A 24,952-nucleotide genomic window follows, 5' to 3' on the forward strand; every position below is an offset into this window, starting at 1 on the left:
AAATTCATCAATATCTGTACTCTAATTACCACCTCCCTCTTATTCTCATTCATAGCCTAAATCAGTGTTTTCTAAACTAACTCCTCCTAAAACACATTTTTGTCCATCTCAACAAACTAAAATACAACTGAATAAGATACATTAAATGGCATGAATCCTAAACGGGATGTCACCACTTGGCAAGAAAGAATACTGTTGTATGTGTGTATGTGTGCATGTGTTCATATATTCATATATGCACAAATATATTCATGCATGCATATATTCCTGCATGACCAAATACTAGATGCTTCTCTCCTTCACAGCTAAACTTCTTACATAACTTAGCAGAAGAAAAATTAGTGAGGTTTTCATGATCCCTTCCAACTATAGTCCTTATACTTAGTTTGTCTCACCAATCTTATGGACAAAGATTTTTATTGGAGACCTCACATGGCAAAGGGAAATATAAATATCTTCCCCTGTGCCTCTCATTTGATTAAGATCAAGATTTAGCTGCTTAGCAACAAGACTTTCTCAGTTTCACACACCATGGCAACTGGCTAAAGTCCCTCCCAATTGTGACTTCACCACCCCCATCCAAGCTTTACTTCTAATTTCTTCTCAATATGAATAAATCCAACTAACTTTCTTACCCTCATCTTATATGCTTATTTAAGCACTTCAGTTTAGTACTTTCACTCATACTGTTCTCCTATTCCCAGATTGTTTCCTTAAGATTAAATCATATCATAAAACACTGGAAGGTCTAGAAAAAAAGTTTGCCCCCACTATTAAGCTTTCTCTAAAGAAAACAGACATCAATAATCTTCTCTACTTTTCTTTTTACTCTCAAACAATATTTCAGAGACATTAGGTATCTGCACACAAATATGCTTCATCTCTAAGGAGAACTGTTGAATTGTCAGCAAGAAAAACCAAAAATAAAATTCAGAAGAGAGGCGAACAAAAAAATAGTGTGGGAATAAATTTAATAGGTAAATGGACTTGCTAGCAGTTAAAAATGCTAATCTGGGAAGTCTACATTTAGCAATTTGGTTGGATAAATCACAGAAACAAGTTTAGCTATGTCTTATCTTTGAGGGTTTAGCTTTGAGACAGAGAGGAGGTTTTCTCTGGTATTCTCTGCCAGTATGATTTGAGAACCTCAGAAATATTCTGGGTTCAGTTCCAAACTGCCACAATAAAGAAAATATCCTTTACCATTCCATCTAAATAAGTATGGACGTATACCTTTTCCATAAGTGGAGTTTCTCATTTTTCCATAGAAAAATTTGTTCACAACCAGTTTGCAAAGGGACAAAATTTGACCAAGAGGGTTTTCATCTTTTCAGCTTAATTTAAGCCTCTATAGGAACATTCAATTTACCTGGATATTAGATGGGTAGGAGGGATACATGTATGGGAATAGCAATATGCATTGTGTGAAAAATTTGGCTTTATCAAATTTTCTATACACTCTAGTCTTAATCAGATAGATAAGATGAAGGGTTAATTTGACTAACTTTAATTGCATGGATTTCTTTTCATAGTTTACTTTTATTTCATCTTGCAAGCCTTTAGCCAGGTATAAAAGATGTATTAGTTGTTTTTTGTTTTGGTGACCAATAAATAGTTGAGAACTATTCATTTGTTTAAGATTATTTTAGCCATTGATGTTATATGTGTCTGTTGAGTCTCTAACGTTTAATTTGTTTCATTTTTGGAGGAGGACAGTTACAGAAATTGTGTATCACATATTTTAATCTAGAAAATTTAGGCCAGAGTAAAACCTTGATATGCAGAGATAAAATCTAATGTCTCAGATCACTCCTGATAAGTAACTATATTTGGCTTTTAATAAATGTGAGAAACTGAGGGCATTGCATAAGTACTTACAAAGACCACCTGTCCATATACAGAACACATGTTTATATGATAAACACAAGAAGTTCTTTTGATTAGTTAAGGGGTATATTGGAGGAGTTTTACACTGAGGAGACAAAAATGTATGCTTATGCCTACAGTAAGGAACAATTATCTACATTTAATAGATCTGACTCAGAAGGAAAAAATTAATCTTGGGGAAGTTGAACAAATGATTCAATGGTTTTGTATGGTTTTATAAAAAAATAGTTGGGCTCTAATTTCTATAATTAGTTTCTTCTCCCTTTATTTTCTGATGTCTTTGGATCTCTTTGTGGATATTGGAAATATTAGTCATCAGATAACTTTAGGGATACACACACACACGTGCACACACACACACACACCACCTCTCTTTTATCCATCCATCCATTGATGGACACTTAGGTTGCTTACATGTTTAGCTTTTTATAAGTAATGCTGCAATGAACACTGGAATGCAGATACCTCTTTAACATAATGTTTTCCTTTCCTTTGGATAAATACAAGTGTGCCTCAGAAATATTCTGGGTTCAGTTCCAAACTGCCACAATAAAGAAAATATCACAATAGATCAAAAATGAATTTTTTAGTTTCTGGTACATATTATGTTTATACTATCATACACTCTATTTAAAGTATATAGTAGCATCAAGTCTAAACAAACAATGTACATACCTTATTTTAAAAATACTATATTGCTAAAAAACGCCAACCATCATATGAGTTTTCAGTGAGTCATAATCCTTTTATTGGTGGAGGATCTTACCTCAGTGCTCATGGCTGCCGACTGATCAGGGTTGTGGTTGCTGAAGGCTGGGGTGGCTGTGGCAATTTCTTAAAATAAGACAGCAATGAAGTTTTCAACATCAATCGACTCTTCCTTTCACAAACAATTTCTCTATAGAATGCAATGTTGCATGAAAGCATTTTATCCACAAGAGCTTCTTTCAAAATTGTACCCAATCCTTTCAAACTCTGCTACTGCTTCATCAACGATGTTTATGTAATATTCGAAGCCCTTTGTTGTTATTTTAATAATCTTCACACTGTCTTCACCAGAAGTAGGTTCCATCTTAACAAACCACTTTCTTCATTCATCCATAAGAAGCAATTCCTTATCTGTTAATGTTTTATCATGAGATCACAGCAAGTCAAATATTATAATAATGAAAAAGTTTGAAATATTGTGAGAGTTATCAAAAATGTGACACAGAAACATGAAGTGAACATATGCTGTTGGAAAAATGGTGCCAATATTCTTGCTTGACTCAAGGTTGTCACAAACCTTCAATTTGTAAAACGTGGAATATATACAAAATGCAATAAAGCAATGTGCAATAAAACAAGACATGCCTGCATCTGAAAGTGAATTGCTAAATGATAGTTCTATTTCAATTTTTTGAAGAACTTTTCTACTGTTTTCCATGGTGCCTACCCTCAATTTATATTCCCACCAATAGTCACATCAAAGTGCTGACCTTGATGAAATAATTTTTGTATCTATTGAGATATAATTTTCTCAGGTACTCTGTTAATATCAATCATAAAGATTTTTTTTGAGTCAGAAATACTTTAAAAATTTGATCACAATGATACATTATTGTTTATAAAAACATGTTGAAATTTATTTGCCATAGAAACATTTTAAGAATATTAGATCTACTCTCATAAAATAAATTGCTTTGAAAATTTTGCCCTTGTCAGGTTTGCGAATTAAGATAACCCAAAACTCATAAAAAGAGTTTGAGCCATTCCTTTTTATCTCCAAAGTTCTTGAAAAATATTTTTTGGAAGATTTCTCTGAAAAAATTATATTTATGGAAGATTTCACTGAAAAGTTATCTGGGACTGGCTGAGTCTTTGAACGCTAATTCAATCTCTTTAGTATTTATTTCTACTGTTGGGCTGGTAATTTAGATTGTTCAATAAACTTGTTTAATTGTCTATATTGCCAAGTTTATTGGTAAAAAACTTCCTATTTTTTTTCATTACACATGCCCTTTGCAATACCCATTTTCATTTCTGCTCATGGTAACCTGTATTTTCTTGCTTTTACTTTTTTCCTCAGTCAAATGAAGGTTTTATAATGTTTTAATTCATTTAATCAAATTTTATCTTTGCTGATTTTCTCCATTGTGCATTTGTTTTAGTTTCATTGACTCTTTCTCCTAGTTTTGTTATGACTTCTAATTGCCATAGATCTAAAGTGTGGTTATTTTCCCAGTTTTTTGACATGGAAAGTTAAATCAATGTATCTTCACTTTTTTTTTGTTGTTGTTGTTAACATAGGTATATGACTACATTTTCCCTAAAAGACTGCTTTAGGTTAAATACTATGTAACTTAATATATTGTAGTTATTTGTATTTCAGTTCAAAATATTTCCTAATTTTTGTTTTGAATCTTCATTGACATATAGATTATCAAAAATATATATAAGGTAGGATATTATATTGTGATTTATTAATAAGAAAAATGTTTGGTCATCATCCATCCTTTTCGGCAGAGCTCCTCAACCCTTAAATCTCCCAAATTAAGAAAGCAATACAGTTGTCTTTTGTTACATTAATGAGGCTACTTTTGGAAACCACTTAAGGATGGTGGTCGGCTGCCAGTGGAGCCAACAATGTGATTAGAGAGTTAGAACTTCCAGTCTCACCTTGTCCCCCACCATCACGTCTGTAGAGGAGAGAGGATCTGGAGATTGAGTTCAGTTACCAAAATGAATCATGCCTAGGTAATAAAGCCTCCATAAAACTCCAGAAGGACAGGGTTTGGAGAGCTTCTGGATTGGTGAATGAATGGTGAGACCTGGAGAGAGTAACATTCCCAAGAAGAACATTCCTTTTCCCTTCCTACATACCTTGCCCCGTGCATCCCTTCCATCTATCCCTTTCTGGATTATATCCTTTTATAATAAAACCATAAGACAATCAGTAAAAAGTTTCTCTGAGTTCTGTAAGCAACTCTAGCAAATTAATCAAACCCAAGGAGATGGTCATTATAACCTCCAAATTATAGCTGGTCTGTCAGAAGTACAGATGGCAAACGAGGGGACAAGCAGTCTTATCGGCCTGAGCCCTTAACCTGTGTCACCTGGAGCTATCTCTCAGGAGACAGTGTTAGGATTGAGTTAAACTGTAGAATACCCAGATGGTGTAAGAGAATTATTTGATGGTGTGGGGGTACCACGGCTCTACCTTAGAACTGGGTGCAAAATCTTGGTTGGTAACCAGACGTGAGACCAGTGTCACAATTGTCCCAGGTAATTGGAATTTTTCCTGTTATCTTTAATGCGATTGACTTGTAGATTAAATATATAAGGTTTAGGAAACGACTCTTCTTGATTAAAACCATATGACATTTGTTGGGACTTTCTGGCCCACCATAAGGTGGCTTTTGGTAATAGTTTATGTGTGGATGAATCAAAGTCAATTTAGCCATTTTGAGTTTAGTATTTCTTTTCTTTATATATATAATAGATCCAGTTTGTTAATTTTATACCGAAAATCTTATTCAGCAGATTTGCTGTTTATCTTTTTTATCACTATTAAGAGAATTGGGTTAAAATTTTCCCTCTTGTTTATTGTGGATTTCTCTACCTCCATATTTCTCCTTATATCTTTGTTTTTTATTTGTCTTTTAAACTTTGAGAGAGAGAGAGAGAGAGAGAGAGAGAGCGAGAGAGAGAGAGCGCGCACCTGTGCAAGTGAGGGAAGGGCTTGGGGGGAGGGAGAGAGAATCTCTCCGGAGCTGGACACGGGGCTTGATCTCATGACTATGAGATCATGCCATAAGCCAAAGCCAAGAGTCAGACACTTAATCAACTGAGCCACCCAGATGTCCCCCCCCTTATATATTTGAAGTTATATTAGTGGGTGCTCACATATTAAGGACATCCTATCTCCTAATGATTTGCCTTTTATCATTACAAAATATCCCCCTTTATTTCTAGTAATGCTTTGTTCCCCAGTCTTCATTATCAAATAAGAGAATTAACACTAAATTAATTTGGTTAATCTTGCATAAAAAATTATTTTTCAAGTTTTTACACCCTCTAGGTCTTTATTTTTAAATTGTGTTTTTAGTAAACAGCATACTACTAGGTTTTTGTTTTTGTTTTTTTAATTTTAACATTTATTTATTTTTGAGACAGAGAGAGATAGAGCGTGAACGGGGGAGGGGCAGAGAGAGAGGGAGACACAGAATCCGAAACAGGCTCCAGGCTCTGAGCCATCATTCCACAGCCTGACGCGGGGCTCGAACTCACAGACCGCGAGATCGTGACCTGAGCTGAAGTCGGAAGCTTAACCGACTGAGCCACCCAGGCGCCCCACTACTAGGTTTTATAATACTAGATTTTTACACTCTGAAACATGTCAGTCTTTTAATTTCTTAATGTAATTCATTTTACATAGGCCTTATATCTACCATAGGTTTTTTTTTTTTTTTCTATTTTCACATACCTGCATTATGTTTGTTTCCTTCTTCACTGGCCCATATCTTTAGTAATCAAATACCATTTATTTTGCCTTTTTTTCTTTTATTTCTTATATTTACATATCTTATCATTTTAATGGTTCCCTTTCGTTCTTGTTTGTTTTTGAGAGTGAGAGACAGAGCGCAAGAAGGGAAGGGGCAGAGAGAGAGGGAGACAAAGAACCCAATCCAGGCTCCAGCCTCTGAGCTGTCAGCACAGATCCTGACAAGGGGCTCAAACCCACAAACCGTGAGATCATGACCTGTGCCTAAGTCTGACGTTTAACCAACTGAGTGACTCAGGCACCCCTTAATGGTTACTTTAAAGATTGCAGCATGTGTTCTCAATGTCATGTACTACTATGCATATCATTAATTTACCTCTTCCCCGTACTGCTAGATGCTTAGACCTGTTAACTATTTGCATACCTCCCAGCTTTTGTGATAAATACGTTTGCGTTTTGTTCTGCACATCTTTATAATCCATAAGATACTATTAGTATTGTTTGGTACATTATTTTTAATTATTATATCCACATATTTAGTGTTTCTTGTGCATTTTATACCCACCTGCACATTCATGCTTCTTTCTGGTATTATGTTTCTACCTACCAAAAAAGAAATTTCAATATTTGAGTGCTAACTGCTGGCAATGATTTGTTTGCCAAAGGAAAGTTTTGTTCTCCTTCATTCTTGAAGGTTGTTTTTACAAAGTAATTCTAATGTGGTAATTATATTTACCGAGCAAATATCTTATTCCGTTATCTTCTACATTCAAACATTTTGTTCAGGTCAGCCATCTATTTTATTGTCAATAAAGTTGACTATTTTATTGACAATAAAATACATAATAGAAATATATATCTGGCTGCTCTTAAGATTTCTCAGTGTCTGGTTTTCAAGTTACTCTTAGGTGTGCGTTTGTGTATTTATACTGCTTAAAATTCATTCAGTTTTTTGAAGTAGTGAGATGGTATGTTTCCATGCTTTTAGGAAATTCTCTGACATATCTTTTTTATTATTTCTATTCAATTATCTTTCTCCTCCTCAACTGGGGCTCTATTTTACTAATTGTAGGTTTATTGATCTGTTTCACATATCACTAATCTGTATCCTAATCTTTAATATTTTTCACTATGTGTGTAACTGATATTTTTCACTGACTGCTCTTCTAGTTAACTAATGCAGTTAATTGAAGAAAGCAGTCTATAATTCAAAATGTTCCCTAATTCCCTGTATTTAGTTACTTTATTTTTTTAGTTCTAGAATATCTTTTTGATAACTTTGAATAGGGTTCTAATTTTCTGGTGAAATTTATCTATCTTCTTTCACATAGTTTATTTTTCTTCTATTTTCCCTAAAATAGTAATCATGGTGGGGTTTTGTTCATTATTATCTTTTCCACTCTCTGAATCATCTTTTAGATGGTTTCTAGCAAATCTTTTACTGTCATTGTTGGTGTTTTCTCTTTACCATTGGCCATAATTTTTCCCTCTTGATATATGTGATAATTGTTTTTTATAGTCTGCTCCATGTTATGTATAAAGAACCCTAGAGGTTCAGGGTAAACTTTGATATTACCTTTGACTTGAGAAGTTTTCATCTGTCTTACATTTGGAAGATAGGCTGACTGATAATTCCAATACAATTAGCAACTGAGTTGGTCAGCAAATAGTGTAGTTTTAGTAAGACACATATATCTTACTGTACTTTCTTTTGAGAGCCCATATGCCTCTATTTTTTCAGCTCTAAAAGCAATTGGTGATTATGTTCTGATATTCAAATCTTCAAAACTCAATTCTCTAACCTATTTCCAACCTCCTTCAAAATCAGGCTAACATTGTAAAGGGAAGGTAGGACATGTCCTAAGGAAATCCTCCTTTTCCACCAAATCTTTGATTCTTGAGTACAACAGATTATAGAGATTTCTTCCTTTAAAGGCTTCAACCTGTCTCCCCAGCCTCCCAGAGAGGACCTAGATCCAGCAAATGTGTTATAGAGAAAACTGATTTTTAATTTGATGCTCATTTAGTGTCTCATCTATCAATCTGGTCTCCTGTATACACTAAGAAGCTTCAGGCTTCTCGTTCTCCAACAGAGGCTTTCTAACTGGGATGGCCAAGTTGATCCTCAATTTGTATTCAGAATCATCACATTACAGGGAACAATCACTCTTGTTCCCGGGGAAAAAGTACTGATATTTCTCATTGTTTTCCTTTCCTTGTAGTTTTTAAGTCTTTTAATCTTCATTTCCTTCATAGTTCTCTGATACTTTAAACATATAATTAAAAAATGTGTTTGGTATTGCACAATTGTTTTTATTGTTGTTTTCAGTGGGGGGAGAAACTTATCTACCAAGACCTACCTAGAAATGAAAGCATTTTCTTTATCTCATTTTATAACCAAAGAAACACCAAAGGTTGAGAGACAATTCTTATTATCATCCTGTTCTTTCTTTTTTTTGTTTGGAAAATTGAGGTACATTTAAGTAATTTAAAGATGGGAAAGGTCAGTGGTAAAGAAAAGCTCAAACAAACAAAAACTGGCACCTCCTGACTTTCACTTTCCTCATTACACAAAGATTAGTACTATAACAGTCAGGACTGAGTCAGAAAAAGTAAAACCACATCAGCAATTTTAGGAGCACCTGGGTGGCTCAGTCAGTTGGGCATCTGACTTTGGCTCAGGTCATGATCTCATGGTCTGTGGGTTTGAGCCCCACATCAGGCTCTGTGCTGACAGCTCAGAGCCTGGAGTCTGGTTTGGATTCTGTCTCTCTCTCTCTCTTTCTAATCCTCCCAAGCTCGCACTCTGTCTCTCACACTTTCTCAAAAATAAATTACATTACAAAAAGAAAAAGTAAAAACACATCAGTAATTTTAGAGGGATAGAATTAAGTACAAGAATTGGGTAAATAGATATTGAAGAACAAGAAAAGGGAGTCATGTGCTACTAACTTGTTAGCAGGTATGAAATACTAACTGTTAAAAGGTGATTTCTTTCAAGGAGCTAAGGAGCAAAGGGAAGAGCTTGAGGGTTACTGAAATCTAGAAGACTGTAGGTCTGACTGCGTGGATCTGAGACCCAGAACTCTGACAGTAGGTAGTGCTAAGCTGGTGCAGAAGATTTGGGATACTGGTAGGAAGCTCAACGATCTGCAACTCGGACCTCTCAGGATAACACACTGATGCTGGATGACAGTGAAGTTGGTCTGCAGTGAATTTAAAAAATATACATAAATAAGTAAAGAAATAAGTATTTTCAATAAATATTTTAGTGAAAAAATATGTAAACAAAGTATAACTGACAGTGTAAAACATGTTATTGAAGTGTTATTGACATACAGGAAGCAAACAGATCTCCCAGGTTTCCAAACTCTCACTCATTCCCCTTATTGCAGATCCCTATAGGAAGAGGGCCTGGTACAGCAGAATACGGTCCCTGTGATGAAGTGTACAAAATGGGAAGGGGATTTGAAGCTGTGTAACTTGAAAACTGGTACACAACCCATGTGCCATGCTTTTTCCCAGAAAATATAAAGAAAGAAATTTTAGGCAAAATGGATCTTCTAATTGTTTAAAATAATGAAGAACAAGTAGAAACATTCCAGGAAGAACCTTGTTTAATGCATACTTATTTGGGTACATTTTTTACTAGTGATGGCCTTTGTTTCCCACCTTTACCCTGTTGAAGTGATAGGCTAGCTTGACTCTGAAGTCTTTGTGGTGGTTTTGAGGGTTGAGCTTTTTGTTGTTTTGCAGATTGAGTTGAAACCTTACTCACTTGTCTTGAAGGAGCCCTACTCTCTTGTCTTAAAGTAGCCTTACTCTCTTGTCTTGAAGGAGCCCTACTCTCTTGTCTTGAAGGAGCCCTACTCTCTTGTCTTGAAGGAGCCCTACTCTCTTGTCTTGAAGGGGGCCTACTCTCTTGTCGTGAAGGAGCCTTACTCTCTTGTCTTGAAGGAGCCTTACTCTCTTGTCTTGAAGGAGCCTCACTCTCTTGTCGTGAAGGAGCCTTACTCTCTGGTTTTGGAGGAACATTTTGTTCTGGTTTTGCAGGTTGAGTAGGAACATTTAGCATCTGTTTTGAAGGAACCTTTTGCACTTGTTTTAAAGGAAACTTTTGTGTTTGTTTTGCACTTTCAGCTTCCTTTTCCTTTGATTTTTTCTTCATGCAGAGACAAATAAGACAACATAATAAGAGAAGCAACCAAAGAAGTGAGAATGCTAGCAAGTAACCCCTCTTTATTTTTTCTCTCTTCGGGGGTGGTCCACTATCAACACTACCTCCATTGCCCCGTTTTAGGCAGTTGGGTGGATCCCACAAATAGTTGCAATGGCAGTGATGTTTATTGTTGCAAATTCCCCTCAAGTTACAGAATTTAGGTGAACAACTACTATCCAAGCGAGATATATGGACACACTGCCTGTCAATGCAGAGATGTTCTGGGCCACACTCTGTGCCATCTTTCACTTCACCAATATCAGGTATGGGCATCCCAGAGTGGTAGTCAATACCCCAGCAGACGCCGTCATTGGAGTGAAATTGATGCACAGTATAATGTTCGTGCAGAGTGGGAATTTCTGTCACATTCTTACACTGAACTCTGCCACACAGGCTGTCTGAGATATTACATTTTATATATACACCGTTTTTGAGACCACAGTTACCAAAACGATCACCAAGAGTGTTTATTTTTTTGTAGCAACTCTGACTTGCACTCGTTGCCTCTTGGCCAAAAAGCTGCTTACACTGTTCATTGCGGTCATTACAGTTCTTCTCATAGCAATAGGCACTTTCGTTACAAGGAATTCCATCCTCCACATAGACATCATCTGGGCACATGTAGGATATGCCATCGCACCACTCTGGAAGATCACATTCATTGACCTGCTTTCTACATATTTTTCCTGATGGTAATAACTGGCAGTCCTTGCAACAAAGCCCAAAAGCACACGTAGACCCAAAGCTCAAAGTGCAGTTTGACAGACAGCAGGCATCTTTTGCACAACTCTGTAAAGGTCCACAGTCACACTCCTCTTCATCTTCAACAATACCATTCCCACAACGTGTCTGTGAAAATATGTCCTTTGTGTGTATAGTGTAGAACAAACATTTTACCTGGTGTATAGAATATCTCCAAAAATAAGAATAACTACAATTGCTAAATTTAGTTATTGGTGGGTTTGAAAAATGCATTATGCATTTAGGCACTGCACATGTACAAAAGTCAGTATCGTGAATCATACCCAAATTATGACCAATATGATGAGCCATTGCAATTGCAACAGTGCCCAAGGTTTTTTCTACATTAGTAACAATTGCACAATTAATGTGTGATTGACACAGTCCTTGAACGTAGCCTAAGCCACTCATTCCTCGTACTGTCTTATTTATAAAAAGATGTATAGTATCATGTGGTAGGCGGATATCAAGGTTTTCCTTTTTCCAAAGGCAAAAATATTTCAGAGATCTCCTTATATCATTTACTTCAATGTAGTTTTTTTCAGTCCAGAACTCCAAACCAAACAATAGCAATTTAAGACCCAAGATGTCATAAATGGAATCCACTATATTTACAATAGTATACAGGTCTTCATTAAACTTTGAAACGTTCTTATTTATATGAAGATATAAACTATGGTCCACCACCACTGCTATTTCAATAACAAACATATGGAGCCACCAGCCCATATAAGAACTTTGTTTCTGAGTAGAATTATTAATCTCTTGAGACTCCCATTGGGGTACAATTTTCTCTCGAATAAAGTCAGAGTTCATGATTGGGAATTGGGTCTCCTCACTCTCCATTTTATATACCAGATGTTCAAATTTAGTAGAAAAAGTCATGGGCTCAATTTCATAAGCAATGTCATTTATCTGTAACAATCCTCGAAAACCACCAAAACAGTAACTGAGGGCGACCAGGGATTCTGGGTCTCCCTCCACATAACCATGATAGTAGCAGTCATTCTGAACAAAAGGTTGGTCCTCAAGGAGAGCACCCTGGTCTGTATAGGTGAACACTGGGAGGTGTCTGGACAGCAAATGCTTCTTGACCTTTATATGGACAATGTGTCTCTTGCCCCCAAAATGCAGGCTGTAAGAGAGCCAGCCTGAAGGCTTCATGCCTCTGCCAGTGCCAGGTATCCTCAAAGGAATCACCACTTCTGGAGGACTATTATATTGGGGGTGCTCAGCCTGGGTGTGTCCACAAAAGAACAGACACACCCCAAACCAGTGTAGCAGAAATATGATCCTCATGTATAGCAGACCTTTAATCACAGTCATTATGAAGCCACCATTATGGAAATATTGGTCCAGATGCTCTGGCTTCTTATCCTGAGCTGGTCAATATGAAGGGCTAATCATTTGGGATCTGTGTTCTGGCAGAGTCGAACCATTACAGTATCACCCCTATAAGTAAAACAAAAAGCAACATGTGGATGGAAGTGGTTATGCCTGGTGAAGAAAAAGAAAAAGGCATGCAATAAAAGTAATTAGTGTTTGCTCAAGGAATAACCCAGGAAACTTCCTAGAATTTTCTCTTAAGAATTAATCCAGCAAAAAGGGACTCAGGGTATATAGAAGAATGAAAACTGGCTACATATTTATAGTTATTAAACCTAGATGATGGGAAAATAAGGATTTATTGTACTATTCTATAAATATGCATATGCATGAACATTTCCAAAATTAATAGTTAAAACAGAAGGGTCTTAGGGTTAGGTGACCATATATTGCTGAGATTGTCTCAATTTACACATGTTAAATTGGCATAAATAGTAATACCTCTTTCTGTTTTTCAAACTCAACTGATTAGTTAAGAGACATTTTTTTTTGTAAAAAGCACTTATAATATTTTTTAATATTATGATATTTTAATATTAATTTAATATAAATATAATTTAATATTAATTTAATATTAATTTTAATATTTTTCATGGTGCTTACCACATACCTCCCTGAAGCAAAAAGGTTTATTTCTTTTTTCTTCCTTAAATTATTCTTACTAGGCTTATCAGACTAGAAATACTCAAGAGCATTATTTGTGCCTTTCACAAATGTTGGTATCTCCTATAGTGCCTATCTTAATTCTTTACATAATAAAAAATGGTTGACTTGACTTTTATTGTTCTTTGGAATGTTACTCAATAGTGTTTATACTTTATTACATTTTTAATATAGAACATCATTCAAAAAAATTGGCCAATTTAATTTCTGCAACAAGGTCATATAAACTCAGTTTCTCTGCTTGTTCCCTCTAAATGTAACTAAATACCATGAAAACATTCAATGAGAGGGAGAAGGTGGGCCAACATGGCAGGGAAATAGAGGTATCTGTACTTCCCGCATCTCTCAAACAAAGAAGTACTCAAGCTAAAGGACTTTGAACCCCAGAAGTCTGGGAGAAAAAGAGACTGAGTCTTAAAAGGAGATACCGGGACATCCTTGATGGGATATAGGTGGGTGATTGTGAACTGGAGGAGATAAAACGGGCTGCATAGGCATCAAGGGGAAGGATCCCCTTTTGTGGAAAAACAAAGGGAAGAGAAAGAGTGGCTGGGGAAGCATAGGACTGTATCTGGACAAGAGATAAACCTTGGACTGGGACTGAGAGAGATCCCATGGTTAACTGTGGGGCTTTCTTTGGACTGGGGCCAGCTGCCCCATTTGCGCACCTGGGGAGGGGACCCAGGTTCTGTGGTAGGTCAGGGTGCAGGCTGCAGTAGGAGAAAGTGGTCCCCTCCCTGGAGTGCTGTGGGATAGAACAAAGCCTGCTGTGTCTGCCACCCCCAGGCTTGGCAGCTATGTCAGCGGTGCAGTCCACAGCTGGAAGTGCTCCCTGAAGTGCTGCGGCATAGGAAAAGCCAGCTGGGACCACATCTCAAGCTGCACAGAGAGGCACCTCCCCAGTGCGAGAGTGCACAGAGTGGGACTTTGAATTCTAACAAAGCACAGGGTCAGGGGAGTCAGTGAAGCCAGAAGGACTGCCCCCCTTTGCACCTGCAACACAGTAAGGACAATTTGAACGGAGTCCACCAGGTCATGGAGAATGGACTGGGTATCGCCATTTCCCCCCCTCCACCCCCACCACCACCAAGGCAGGACCTATAGTGGAGGTGGGACCAGCCTACAGCAAAGCACTTCCCTCCATGCGGGGTAACTGCATCTGCTGGAGCAGATAGATGCTGTGCAACCAGATGGCTCCATCATCCAGACCAGTGATGCTGCCTAGCCTGGATTAATTCCATGGCAATTTTTGTTATTTAGATGTATTCTCCCTTCTTCTCTCTTCCCTCCTCTAGCTGGTTACACTGGTTGTTGGTTTGTTTAAGCAGACATATTGAATCCATTCTCTTCATACATGTTCTACACCTCCTTCGTGCGTTCCTTTCTCTCTCTCTGGAATAATCAAGCCGTATAGTTTCTCTGTCTGGGTACGTTTATCTTCGTCCCCGCCCCCTCCTTCTTTATTTTCCTTTCTCTCCTTGGTTTAAGCCATTTAGTCTCTCGGCCTGTCAATGTTTATTTTCTCTTTGTCCCTGCCCCTGTCATTTCTCTCTTTCTATGTGTTCTTCCATCAGCACCGCCTCTACTCTGTTCTTTACTTGTACTTGTTTCTGTTTTTTTGCTTTTGGATTGTTTTTGGTTGTGTGTGTGCTTTGTGTGTGTGTGTGTGTATCTGTTTGCTTGTTTGTTTTATTTGTGTGTTTGCGTGTCTTTGTTTCGTGTTCATCTGTTTGTTTTCCTTTCTAGGGTTACTTCAAGGAAAAAAAATCAAAGCACACCTCGTGGTGGGTCCAAAACATCATTACGAGTAAAGAAATAAAATAACCAAAGACACAACAACAGAAAGAAAGTAACACTCTCAAAAAACCCCTCCTAAAGGGCCAGGCCCTGGATAGTAGATGATCACCCTTTAATATAGCATTGCTCACAGATGCAGAGCACATAACAAGCTTTTAAAACTCATAATGGACAGAAAACCAGCCAAAATTATGAAATGGGAGAATTCCCTCAAAAGAAATTCCAGAAAGAAGTGACAGCTAAAGAAATGATCAAAGCAGATATAAGCAATATAATGGAACAAGAATTTAGAATAATAGTCATAAGATTAATCATTGGATTTGAAAAAGGCATAGAAGACAGCAGAAAATCTATTACTGCAGAGATCAAGGAAATAAAAAACAGTCATGATGAATTAAAAGATGCTATAAATGAAATGCAAAATAAAAGGGAGGCAGCCACAGTGTGGATTGAAGAGGCAGAGGGGCAAATAGGTGAATTAGAAGATAAAGTTATGGAAAAAGAGGAAGCTGAGAAAAAGAGAGATAAAAAAAAAATCCAGGATCCTGAGGGGAGAATTAGAAAACTAAGTGATGCAATCAAATGGAACAATATCCGTATCATAGGAATTCCAGAAGAAGAGAGAGAGAAAGGGGCTGAAGGTGTACTTGAACAAATCATAGCTGAGAACTTCCCTGATCTGGGGAAGGAAAAAGGCATTGATATCCAAGAGGCACAGAGAACTCCCTTCAGATGTAACTTGAATCGATCTTCTGCACGACATATCATAGTGAAACTGGCAAAATACAAGGATAAAGAGAAAATTCTGAAAGCAGCTAGGGAGAAACATTCTCTAACATATAAACAGACCGATAAGATTTGTGACCGATCTCTCTACTGAAACTTGGCAGGCCAGAAAGGAATGGCAGGAAATCTTCAATGTGATGAACAGAAAAAAATATGCGCCCAAAATCCTTTATCCAGCAAGTCTGTCATTCAGAACAGAAGGAGAGATAAAGGTCTTCCCAAACAAACAAAAACTGAAGGAATTCGTCACCACTAAACCAGCCCTACAAGAGATCCTAAGGGAGATCTTGTGAGACAAACTACCAGAAACATCGCTACAAGCATGAAACCTACAGACATCACAATGACTCTAAACCCATAACTTCCTATAAATAACACTGAATGTAAATGGACTAAATGCGCCAATCAAAAGACATAGGGTATCAGAATGGATAAAAAACAAGACCAATCTATTTACTGTCTACAAGAGACCCATTTTAGACCTGAGGACACCTTCAGATTGAAAGTGAGGGGATGGAGAACTATTTATCACGCCACTGGAAGTCAAAAGAAAGCTGGAGTAGCCATACTTATATCAGACAAACAGACTTTAAATTAAGGCTGTAACAAGAGATGAAGAAGGGCATTATATAATCATTACAGGGTCTATCCACGAGGAAGAGCTAACAATTATAAAGGTCTATGTACCGAATATGGGAGCCCCCAAATATATAAAGTAATTGCTCACAAACATAAGCATCCTTATTGATCACAATATGGTAATTGCAGGGGACTTTAACACTCCACTTACAGCAATGGATAGATCATCTAGACACACGGTCAAAAAAGAAACAAGGGCCCCGAATGATACATTGGATCAGATGGACTTGACAGATATATTTAGAACTCTGCATCCCAAAGCAACAGAATATACTTTCTTCTCGAGTGCACATGCAACATTCTCCAAGATAGATCACATACTGGGTCACAAAACAGCCCTTCATAAGTATACAAGATTTGAGATCATACCATGCATACTTTCAGACCAGAATTCTATGAAGCTTGAAATCAGCCACAGGAAAAAGTCTGGAAAACCTCCAAAAGCATGGAGGTTAAAGAACACCCTACTAAAGAATGAATGGGTCAACCAGGCAATTAGAGAAGAAATTTAAAAATATACGGAAACAAATGAAAATGAAAATACAACAATCCAAATGCTTTGGGATGCAGCGAAGGCAGTCCTGAGAGGAAAATACATTGCAATCCAGGCCTATCTCAAGAAACGAGAAAAATCCCAAATACAAAATCTAACAGCACACCTGAAGGAAATAGAAGCAGAACAGCAAAGACAGCCTAAATCCAGCAGAAGAACAGAAATAATAAAGATCAGAGCAGAAATAAACAATGTACAATCTAAAAAAACTGTAGAGCAGATCAATGAAACCAAGAGTTGGTGTTTTGAAAAAATAAAAAAAATTGATAAACCTCTAGCCAGGCTTCTCAAAAAGAAAAGGGAGATGACCCAAATAGATAAAATCATGAATGAAAATGGAATTATTACAACCAATCCCTCAGAGATACAATCAATTAGCAGGGAATACTCTGAAAAACTATATGCCAACAAACTGTACAACCTGGAAGAAATGGACAAATTCCTAAGCACCCACACGCTTCCAAAACTCAATCAGGAGGAAATAGAAAGCTTGAACAGACCCATAACCAGCGAAGAAATTGAATCGGTTATCAAAAATCTCCCAACAAATAAGAGTCCAGGACCAGATGGCTTCCCAGGGGAGTTCTACCAGATGTTAAAGCAGACATAATACCTATCCTTCTCAAGCTATTCCAAAAAATAGAAAGGGAAGGAAAACTTCCAGACTCCTTCTATGAAGCCAGTATTACTTTGATTCCTAAACCAGACAAAGACCCAGTAAAAAAGAGAACTACAGGCCAATATCCCTGATGAATATGGATGCAAAAATTCTCAATAAGATACTAGCAAATCGAATTCAACAGCATATAAAAAGAATTATTCACCGTGATCAAGTGGGATTCATTCCTGGGCTGCAGGGCTGGTTCAACATTCGCAAATCAATCAACGTGATACATCACATTAATAAAAGAAAAGATAAGAACCATATGATCCTGTCAATCGATGCAGAAAAAGCATTTGACAAAATTCAGCATCCTTTCTTAATAAAAACCCTCAAGAAAGTCAGGATAGAAGGAACATACTTAAACATCATAAAAGCCATTCATGAAAAGCCCACAGCTAACATCATCCTCAATGGGGAAAAACTGAGAGCTTTTTCCCTGATATCAGGAACACGACAGGGATGTCCACTGTGACTGCTGTTGTTTAACATAGTGTTGGAAGTTCTAGCATCACCAATCAGACAACAAAAGGAAATCGAAGGCATCAAAATTGGCAAAGATGAAGTCAAGCTTTCATTTTTTGCAGATGACATGATACTATACGTGGAAAATCCGATAGACTCCAACGAAAGTCTGCTAGAACTGATACATGAATTCAGCAAAGTTGCAGGATACAAAATTAATGTACAGAAATCAGTTTCATTCTTATACACTAACAATGAAGCAACAGAAAGACAAATAAAGAAACTGATCCCATTCACAATTGCACCAAGAAGCATAAAATACCTAGGAATAAACCTAACCAACGATGTAAAAGATCTGTATGCTGAAAACTATAGAAAGCTTATGAAGGGAATTGAAGAAAATTTAAAGAAATGGAAAAACATTCCGTGCTCATGGATTGGAAGAAAAAATATTGTTAAAATGTCAATACTACCCAAAGCTATCTACACATTCAATGCAATCCCAATCAAAATTGCATCAGCATTCTTCTCAAAACTAGAACAAGCAATCCTAAAATTTGTATGGAACCACAAAAGGCACTGAATAGCCAAAGTAATTTTGAAGAAGAAGACCAAAGCAGGAGGCATCACAATCCCAGACTTTAGCCTCTACTACAAAGCTGTCATCATCAAGACAGCATGGTATTGGCACAAAAACAGACACATAAACCAATGGAATAGAATAGAAACCCCAGAACTAGACCCACAAACGTATGGCCAACTCATCTTTGACAAAGCAGGAAAGAACATCCAATGAAAAAAGACAGTCTCTTTAACAAATGGAGCTGGGAGAACTGGACAGCAACATGCAGAAGGTTGAAACTAGACCACTTTCTCACACCATTCACAAAAATAAACTCAAAAAGGATAAGGAGCTGAATGTGAGACAGGAAACCATCAAAACCCTAGAGGAGAAAGCAGGAAAAGACCTCTCTGACCTCAGCCGTAGCAATCTCTTACTTGACACATCCCCAAAGGCAAGGGAATTAAAAGCAAAAATGAACTACTGGGACCTTCTGAAGATAAAAAGCTTCTGCACAGCAAAGGAAACAATCAACAAAACTGAAAGGCAACCAACGGAATGGGAAAAGATATTTGCACATGACCTATCGGACAAACGGCTAGTATCCAAAATCTATAAAGAGCTCACCAAACTCCACACCCGAAAAACAAATAACCCAGTGCAGAAATGGGCAGAAAACATGAATAGACACTTCTCTAAAGAAGACATCCGGATGGCCAACAGGCACATGAAAAGATGCTCAATGTCGCTCCTCATCAGGGAAATACAAATCGAAACCACACTCAGATATCACCTCACGCCAGTCAGAGTGGCCAAAATGAACAAATCAGGAGACTATAGATGCTGGAGAGGATGTGGAGAAACAGGAACCCTCTTGCACTGTTGGTGTAATGCAAATTGGTGCAGCCACTCTGGAAAACAGTGTGAAGGTTCCTCAAAAAATTAAAAATAGACCTACCCTATGACCTAGCAATAGCACTGCTAGGAATTGACCCAAGGGATACAGGAGTACTGATGCATAGGGGAACTTGTACCCCAATGTTTATAGCAGCACTCTCAACAACAGCCAAATTATGGAAAGAGTCTAAATGTCCATCCACTGATGAATGGATAAAGAAATTGTGGTATATATACACAATGGAGTACTATGTGGCAATGAGAAAGAATGAAATATGGCCCTTTGTAACAACATGGATGGAACTGGAGAGTGTGATGCTAAGTGAAATAAGCCATACAGAGAAAGACAGATACCATATGTTTTCACTCTTATGTGGATCCTGAGAAACTTAACAGAAAACCATGGGGGAGGGGAAGGAAAAAAAAAGAGGTTAGAGTGGGAGAGAGCCAAAGCATAAGAGACTGTTAAAAACTGAGAACAAACTGAGGGTTGATGGGGGGTGGGAGGGAGGGCAGGGTGGGTGATGGGTATTGAGGAGGGCACCTTTTGGGATGACCATTGGGTGTTGTATGGAAACCAATTTGGCAATAAATTTCATATATTGAAGAAAAAAAAAAAGAAAGCAAAGGAGAAGAAGCAACAAAGCAGACAATGGATTAGTAATGAGAGAGTGTGTTTTCATGAAAACCAGAAAAAAAAGTCTTCCATGTCAGGAAGATGAAGAGTGGACTGCCCCTTTGACATGATGGATTAGAAATTATGCAGTACCTTGATAAGAAGAGTTTTACCTTTTTGATAGGCACCCTAGGGCATGAAAGAAAGAAGAGAGCACAGGTGTAAAGATATCCTTAGAGCAATTGTACTGTCAAGGTTATGAAAGACTATAGGAAGAGGAGTGTTTGTAGTAAAGGCTGTGATTTTAGATGTTGGAGACACAGCATAGTGTGTACAGAAAAGATTGATCCAGTAGAGAAAGGACAAATTATAATGTTGGACCAGGGAGCCAGTAAAGTGGAGAAGGGGATGAGGGGGTCAGAGTCATATACTCAAAGGAAAAAATCTTCGAAAAAAACTGGAGAGGATATTGGAGAAAACCAAACAGAATGATGTTTTAAAATGAAATATCAAACCAAATGAAATAAAATGTTTTTTGCTAGGGTGAAGAAATCCTCAGACCTTTTATTTATAGATTTATCTGTGGTACTATGAGAGATTTTCTTCTCTGTTGGATATTTCTTAGTAAATTCTGAAGCAAGGTTGTCACCTAACAGAACAATGAAGAGAATGTGGGAAGTTCAAAGAGGCTAAAAACATCATTTAGATACCACATTGGTGACTTATTTATCTCTTTCACCATAGCCTCTCTTGTATAGCAAGGTTCACATACATCTTATTTAAGCAAATAAGTATAAACTTACTTAGATCTATAACCTTATCTCTCAAACTAATTTATATTACATGAAGTAAAAGATCATGATTTTTATTTCTCCCAGTTAAGGTATCCTTTTCCCAGAACCATTATGCCACACAAAATATCTTACAAATAATGACTGTCTAGAAATACATATGAATGCACTGAGTTGGGCTGAGTCACACCTAACATTTACATGTCTGTTTATTCTGTCAATTACTTAATTAGTTGTTATGAATTAAGAAGCTTGAGTTACTAAGCACAGTCTTATTATACTTGAGTAACTAATTTTATGCTGTGGACAAGAAATGATTGCATCAGAAAGTCTGATAATTGCCTATCTTCCCAGAAAATTATGGTATAAAGCCTAGAGGGTTATCTCAAAGCTAAGTGTAGAGTATGGAGAGGTTGCCTTGACTCTGTGATTCTTTAAGTCTGACCTGCATATCTATATCTATCTATATCTGTATTTATATCTATATCTATATCTATATCTATATCTATATCTATATCTATATCTATATCTATATCTCTCTATATATGGAGATATATATAATATACATTATATATAGATGTATAATAATATATAGATGTAATATATAAGAAAACCAATGCAATTACAAAAATTTCTTAGCATTAAAGATATGACAATAGTTTCTACACATCAATTGGAACATCTAGAATTAGAGGAACAGCAGAGAATCCCTTCTCTGACACTTGATAACTTTCAATTAAGGGCTGAAGAACCATCACTGTCCTAGTTATTAAAGAAATTAAAGTGACAAAAATATAATTCTTTTCAGACAGATGTACACTACTCTGCTGGGATTCAAGTATGTGTTAGTCTGCCAGGGCTGCCATATTAAAGTACTACAGACTGGGGGCTAAAACAATGGAAATTTATTTTCTCACAGTTCTGGAGGCTGGAAATCTGAGATCAAGGTATTGGCAGGGTTGATTCTGCTGAGGGGCATGAGGGAAGGTTCTGGATCATTTCTCTCCCAAGCTACCTTTAAGCTCTCTTCTGGCTGAATTTTCACATTACCTTCACTCTGTAAATGTCTGTGTCAAATTTCCCTTTCTTATAAGGATACCAGTCATATTGGATTAGGGCACACCTTAATGGCCTCTTTTCAAGGATCTTTAAGGATCCTTAAAGGATCCCCAAATATAGTCACATTATGACGTACTTGGAGTTTGGACCAACGTATGACTTTTTTAGTGGTGTAATTCATCCTACAATAGTATACTATCATGTTAAGAACAAGAATGTAAATTCTGAAGCAAAAAAGCTAATAAACAGATTGAGTTTATATGCAAATTAGCAAGTTATTTATTACCATTTAGTTATGTGTGTGTGTTTGTTTACACACATGTATAAATATGTTACTTGTACATATATAACATAAATTGATTTATACCATATAAAACACTTTTTTCTTCAGCACGAGTACCATTTTCCTTCCCATATACAACATCTGGAGTAATTTCCATTGAAATAATTGGAAAATAATCAAAAGAATATGGATAAGAGAAAAATAAAATTTTTAAAATTATGATAATTCACTGATTATGCAATGAAAACAGGAAATATAAAGAAAAATGAGAAAACCCAAATTTAGAACTCCTCCCATGTAATTTGCCTGGAAAAAGCATACTTACTATATGGAAATAATTTAGCATAATGCAACAAGCATAGTGCAATTAAGCAAAAAAGGAAATAAAAGGCATTTAGATTGGAAAGAAGAAGTAAAACTTCTTGCGAATGGCATGATCCTGTATACCAAAAGTACTAGGAAACACACTAAAAACTTAAACTAAGTACAGAAATACCACAGGATACAAGATCAATATAAAAAAGTTAAATACATTTCTATGAGCAATGAACAATCAAAAATTGACATTAAGAACACAATTTGTGTAACAGGAGCATAAAAAAATTTAAGTACTTAGAAACATTTAACAAAGACAGGAAAAAAAAAATCAAGATTTGTACACTAAAAATTACAAATATTTCCTGAGTGAAGCAAAAGAAGATTTAAATAAAATAGATATTCTATGTTCATTGGCTAGTAGATTCACTACTATTAAGGTGGAAATCATTCTCAATTAATGTATAGAGTCACCTCAATCCCTTTCGAAATTTCATCAGGGATTTTTTTTAGGTATTGAGTAATTCTAAAATTTACATGGAAAAACAAAACACCTGAAATAGTCAAAACAATTTGGAGAAAAAACAAGGTTGGAGGATTACCACTTCCTGATTCGAAAATATAAACCTGCAGCTATCAAAAAAGTGCGGTAAAGGTGTGAGGATAGACATGTAGATAAATAAAACAGAATTGAAGATGTAGAGATAAATATTAACCCCTATAATCCTTTTTTAGGGTTTTATTTTTAAGGGTTTATTTACTTTTGAGAAAGGGAGCACAGGAGGGGAGGGGCAGAGAGAGAGGAAGACAGAAGATATGAAGCAGGCTCTACCCTGACAACAGTGAGATCAATGCGGGCTTGTACTCAAGAACCATGAGATCCTGACTTGAGCTGAAGTGGGATGCTCGGCCAACTGAGTCACCCGGGTGCCCCTACCCCTATAGTCATTTAATCTTTGATTGGCAAGTAAAAGTTGCCAAGGCTATATATTCAGAAAATGATATTAGAACAATAGTACACATACAAAAAGGTGAATTTAAACCCTTACTGCACACTATATACAAAAGTTATCTTGAAAATGCATTTTAGGAGTTGATATTATTATTTAGGAGCTGATATTATTAAGTGGAGACATGGGTTGTTTCTGACTTCGGCTCCCCTCACAAGAAAACCAACTAGCAACTATCCAAAGACAAAACACCATTGCAAAAGTTTCAGAACCAAGGGCTGAGGCTGAAGCAACCCCTTAGAACACAGAGACCAAGAGAGACCACATTATAAAACAAAGAGCAGTGGCTACACTCTTACTAAATTACCTTGACCCTTGGCCAGCAATCCTTACCCTGGGCCAGCACATTTTCCAGAGAAGGCCCACTTGGGCCTACATTTTCTCTAGTAGGGATTAAGGAGTCCAAGGTGTACATCAAGCTCCACAAGCATTGCAGGGTAATTCCCAGGAAGCCACTTTTGTCTTACCTCATAAGGATCACTGGGGAAATCTGTGGGACTTGGTCACTGAGGATAAGATAGAAATAGAGAAGGGAGCAGGGATTACAGCAACCAGTACTAAGACCTTTGCAAAATACATTCATCTAGGCAACTCCACTTGAGCAGAGATGCCGGTTAGCATCTCATCCCATCTGTAGAGCCAAGCCAGTGACTGTATCTAGCCAGAGAGCTCAGTGTGCAATTTTACCTGGTTTGATTCATCAGATATGCCAGATATGGATCTTGTGCTATGGCCCCACGCAGGCAGTAAAATACATTTCAAGTTCCACCTACTGCTGGAGAGAGCCCCAACTCCACCGACCAAAAAACTTAACCAGAGAATCCAGGCAACTGTGTAGTTCATTCTACAGCTACACTTGTGGCAGCACCCAAAGAGAGAACTCAATCGGTAGTTCTGTTCATCTGTAGGGCCAAGCTGGTAGCCCCATCTAAACAAGGATCTTTGGGCAGTTCCCATTCACATCCCCAGCAAATGAGCTGTAGTGGCCACAGAGCCCATCCTACGGCCTTGCACAGAGAAGCAAATTTGAAGTCTAGCCTGACTGCTTAATATAACTTCCAGTCTCACCTGACCAGAAAGTATGACCAGAAATTCTGGGGTAGCCACAGAGCCAATCCTATAGTCACACTTGGAAAGAG

At 37.1% G+C, this 24,952-nt stretch overlaps 1 protein-coding gene across 2 annotated transcripts in view; it reads right to left on the reverse strand.

Moving 5' to 3' along the window:
• Window positions 1-9,969: 9,969 nt before the first annotated feature.
• ADAM29 (ADAM metallopeptidase domain 29) overlaps window positions 9,970-24,952 on the reverse strand; it is an 82,111-nt gene continuing 67,128 nt past the window's right edge. For both annotated transcript variants that reach the window (XM_042983595.1, XM_015544287.2), the window contains one exon: window positions 9,970-12,782. In XM_042983595.1, coding sequence (XP_042839529.1) covers window positions 9,999-12,656 — 2,658 coding nt within the window. In that variant the 5' untranslated portion in view covers window positions 12,657-12,782 and the 3' untranslated portion in view covers window positions 9,970-9,998. The remainder of the gene's footprint in view (window positions 12,783-24,952) is intronic.

The sequence above is a fragment of the Panthera tigris genome, chromosome B1 (assembly GCF_018350195.1).
Source record: "Panthera tigris isolate Pti1 chromosome B1, P.tigris_Pti1_mat1.1, whole genome shotgun sequence".
NCBI lineage: Eukaryota > Metazoa > Chordata > Mammalia > Carnivora > Felidae > Panthera > Panthera tigris.